Here is a 4,208-nt window from a genome sequence, read left to right on the forward strand (position 1 = left end):
GAATCGAACCTGGGACCCTGGAGCTGTGAAGCAACAGTGCTAACCACGGTGCTACCTTCCACAATTCCACCTTCCAGCTCTTGGTGGGTCACAGTGTATTAAACACAAATCTGGTGTTGTTGATTAATGTGGAAATCATGGGAGAAGGCAGCAGAATAGGAATGAGGAACATGTCAGCTATGATGGAAAGGCAGAGCAGACTCGACGGGCTGAATGGCTTCATTCCGCTCCTCTGTCTTGTGGCCTTGTGGCCAGCAGGGGGAGGTCGGTTGCCGCGCAGGCGCAACGCACTGGTTTTCGGGTTGGGGTTCAGGCAGTGAGGAGGACAGCTCTGCGGGGTGGTGTTTGGGTCCTGAGTGCGGGGCAGGATCCGGCGCAGGCCCGAGGTGGGCAGCTGCGGCTGGGGTCCTGAGTGCGGGCAGCTGTGGGAGCGCGAGCCGGGAGGCAGCCGGAGCAGAGCCGGGATGGTAGGAGCGGGGGACCGGGAGCGGGAGGGGGAAGGGGAAGGTTCTGGAACCGCGGGGTGGGGGATGGGGTGGGGGATGGGGTTCAGGAGCAACATGGAAACCAGCCTCGGGGGGGGGTCTGGGTAGGAGTGGAGGAGAGTCTGGATGGGGGGAGGAGGTCAGGGGTAGGGTAGGGGTGGGGGGGGAAGGGGGCAAAGGGGGCAGGGTGGGGGGGGAAGGGGGCAGGGTGGGGGGGGGGAAGGGGCAGGGTGGGGGGGGGAAGGGGGCAGGGTGGGGGGGGGGAAGGGGGGCAGGGTGGGGGGGGGGAAGGGGGCAGGGTGGGGGGGGGGAAGGGGGGCAGGGTGGGGGGGGGGAAGGGGGCAGGGTGGGGGGGGGGGAAGGGGGCAGGGTGGGGGGGGAAGGGGGCAGGGTGGGGGGGGAAGGGGGCAGGGTGGGGGGGGGGAAGGGGGCAAAGGGGGCAGGGTGGGGGGGGAAGGGGGCAGGGTGGGGGGGAAGGGGTCAGGGTAGGGTAGGGGTGGGGGGGAAGGGGGCAGGGTGGGGGGGGAAGGGGGCAAAGGGGGCAGGAAGGGGGCAAAGGGGGGCAGGGTGGGGGGGCAAAGGGGGCAGGGTGGGGGGGGAAGGGGGCAGGGTGGTGGGGGGGAAGGGGCAGGGTGGGGGGGGAAGGGGGCAGGGTGGGGGGGGAAGGGGGCAGGGTGGGGGGGGGAAGGGGGCAGGGTGGGGGGGGGAAGGGGGCAGGGTGGGGGGGAAGGGGGCAGGGTGGGGGGGTGGGGGGGGGCGGGGAAAGGGGGGGCAGGGTGGGGGGGAAGGGGGGCAGGGTGGGGGTGTGTGGGGGGGCGGGGAAAGGGGGGCAGGGTGGGGGGGGCGGGGAAAGGGGGGCAGGGTGGGGGGGGGCGGGGAAAGGGGGGCAGGGTGGGGGGGGCGGGGAAAGGGGGGCAGGGTGGGGGGGGGCGGGGAAAGGGGGGCAGGGTGGGGGAGGGGCGGGGAAAGGGGGGGCAGGGTGGGGGGGGCGGGGGAAGGGGGCAGGGTGGGGGGGGTGTGGTTAGGGTTAGGGTTAGGGTGGGGGGTGGCGGGGAAGGGGGGCAGGGTGGGGGGGGGCAGGGGGCAGGGGGGCGGGGAAGGGGGCAGGGTGGGGGGGTGTGGTTAGGGTTAGGGTTAGGGTTAGGGTGGGGGGGTGGCGGGGAAGGGGGGCAGGGTGGGGGGGGGCGGGGAAGGGGGGCAGGGTGGGGGGTGGCGGGGAAGGGGGCAGGGTGGGGGGGTGTGGGGGGGGGCGGGGAAGGGGGGCAGGGTGGGGGGGGTGGGGAAGGGGGCAGGGTGGGGGGGGGGCAGGGTGAAGGGGGGCAGGGTGGGGGGGGCAGGGTGAAGGGGGGCAGGGTGGTGGGGGCGGGGGAAGGGGGGCAGGGGAAGGGGGGCGGGGAAGGGGGGCAGGGTGGGGGGGGGCGGGGAAGGGGGGCAGGGTGCGGGGGGGGCGGGGAAGGGGGGCAGGGTATGGGGGGGGCGGGGAAGGGGGGCAGGGTGGGGGGGGGCGGGGAAGGGGGGCAGGGTGGGGGGGGGCGGGGGAAGGGGGGCAGGGTGGGGGGGGGGGCGGGAAGGGGGGCAGGGTGGGGGGGGGGGCGGGGAAGGGGGGCAGGGTGGGGGGGGCGGGGAAAGGGGGGCAGGGTGGGGGGGGCGGGGAAAGGGGGGCAGGGTGGGGGGGGCGGGGAAAGGGGGGCAGGGTGGGGGAGGGGCGGGGAAAGGGGGGCAGGGTGGGGGGGGCGGGGAAGGGGCAGGGTGGGGGGTGTGGTTAGGGTTAGGGGTTAGGGTGGGGGGTGGCGGGGAAGGGGGGCAGGGTGGGGGGGGGCAGGGGGCAGGGGGGCGGGGAAGGGGGCAGGGTGGGGGGGTGTGGGTTAGGGTTAGGGTTAGGGTTAGGGTGGGGGGGTGGCGGGGAAGGGGGGCAGGGTGGGGGGGGCGGGGAAGGGGGGGCAGGGTGGGGGGGGTGGCGGGGAAGGGGGCAGGGTGGGGGGGTGTGGGGGGGGCGGGGAAGGGGGGCAGGGTGGGGGGGGGTGGGGAAGGGGGGCAGGGTGGGGGGGGCAGGGTGAAGGGGGCAGGGTGGGGGGGGGCAGGGTGAAGGGGGGCAGGGTGGGGGGGGCGGGGAAGGGGGCAGGGGCAGGGGAAGGGGGGCGGGGAAGGGGGGCAGGGTGGGTGGGGGCGGGGAAGGGGGGGCAGGGTGCGGGGGGGGCGGGGAAGGGGGGCAGGGTATGGGGGGGGCGGGGGAAGGGGGGCAGGGTGGGGGGGGGCGGGAAGGGGGGCAGGGTGGGGGGGGGCGGGGAAGGGGGGCAGGGTGGGGGGGGGGGCGGGGAAGGGGGGCAGGGTGGGGGGGGGCGGGGAAGGGGGGCAGGGTGGGGGGGGCGGGGAAGGGGGGGCAGGGTGGGGGGCGGGGAAGGGTCAGGGTGGGGGTGTGTGGGGGGGCGGGAAGGGGGGCAGGGTGGGGGGGTGTGGGGGGCGGGGAAGGGGGGCAGGGTGGGGGGTGTGGGGGGGGCAGGGTGGGGGGGGCGGGGAAGGGGGGCAGGGTGGGGGGGGGCGGGGAAGGGGGGCAGGGTGGGGGGGGGGGCGGGGAAGGGGGGCAGGGTGGGGGGGGCGGGGAAGGGGGGCAGGGTGGGGGGGGGGCGGGGAAGGGGGGGCAGGGTGGGGGGGGGCGGGGGAAGGGGGCAGGGTGGGGGGGGCGGGGAAGGGGGGCAGGGTGGGGGGGGCGGGGAAGGGGGGCAGGGTGGGGGGGGCGGGGCGGGGAAGGGGGCAGGGCGGGGGGGCGGGGAAGGGAGGCAGGGTGGGGGTGTGTGGGGGGGGGCAGGGTGGGGGGGTGTGGGGGGCGGGGAAGGGGGGCAGGGTGGGGGGGTGTGGGGGGCAGGGTGGGGGGGGGCAGGGTGGGGGGTGTGGGGGGGCAGGGTGGGGGGTGTTGGGGGGGGGAGGGGGGAGGGGAGGGGGGGGGGGGGGGGCGGGAAGGGGGCAGGGTGGGGGGGGTGTGGGTGGGGGCGGGGAAGGGGGGCAGGGTGTGGGGGGGGCGGGGAAGGGGGGCAGGGTGGGGGGGGCGGGGAAGGGGCGCAGGGTGGGGGGTTGTGGGGGGCGGGGAAGGGGCGCAGGGTGGGGGGGGTGGGGAAGGGGGGGCAGGGTGGGGGGGTGGGGAAGGGGTGTGGGGGGGGCGGGGAAGGGGGGGTGTGGGGGGGCGGGGAAGGGGGGCAGGGTGTGGGGTGGGGGGGGTGAAGGGGGGCAGGGGTGTGGGGTGTGGGGGGGGCAGGGTGGGGGGAAGGGGGGTGGGGGGGAAGGGGTGTGGGGGGGGCAGGGTGGGGGGAAGGGGGAAAGGGGGCAGGGGTAGGGGGGCAGGGGGGGGAGGGGGTGGGGGGGAAGGGGGGGCGGGGAAGGGGGGGGCGGGGAAGGGGGGGCAGGGTGGGGGGAAGGGGGGCAGGGTGGGAGGGCGGGGAAGGGGGGGGCAGGGTGGGGGGGGAGGGGGGGTGGGGGGGGAGGGGGGGGGGGCAGGGTGGGGGGTGGCAGGGTGGGGGGCGACGTGGTGGGGGGGTGGGAGGGTGGGGAAGGGGGGGCAGGGTGGGGGGGCGGCGTGGGTGGGGGGGTGTGAGGGTGGGGAAGGGGGGCAGGAGGAGGGAGGGGGGGCAGGAGAGGGGAGGGGAAGGGGTGGGGGGGCAGGGAGGGGTGGGGGGGTGGGAGGGGAGGGGTGGGGGGGCAGGGAGGGGTGGGGGGGTGGGAGGGCGGCAG

The 4,208-nt window shown here is 78.5% G+C and overlaps 1 protein-coding gene across 1 annotated transcript in view; it reads left to right on the plus strand.

Moving 5' to 3' along the window:
• The first annotated feature begins 343 nt into the window (after positions 1-343).
• rabggtb (Rab geranylgeranyltransferase subunit beta) overlaps positions 344-4,208 on the plus strand; it is a 49,970-nt gene continuing 46,105 nt past the window's right edge. Inside the window, exon 1 of the mRNA XM_072510298.1 lies at positions 344-467. Within this exon, the coding sequence (XP_072366399.1) occupies positions 465-467 (3 nt within the window). The 5' untranslated portion in view covers positions 344-464. The remainder of the gene's footprint in view (positions 468-4,208) is intronic.

Source organism: Scyliorhinus torazame, chromosome 7 (genome assembly GCF_047496885.1).
Source record: "Scyliorhinus torazame isolate Kashiwa2021f chromosome 7, sScyTor2.1, whole genome shotgun sequence".
Lineage (NCBI taxonomy): Eukaryota > Metazoa > Chordata > Chondrichthyes > Carcharhiniformes > Scyliorhinidae > Scyliorhinus > Scyliorhinus torazame.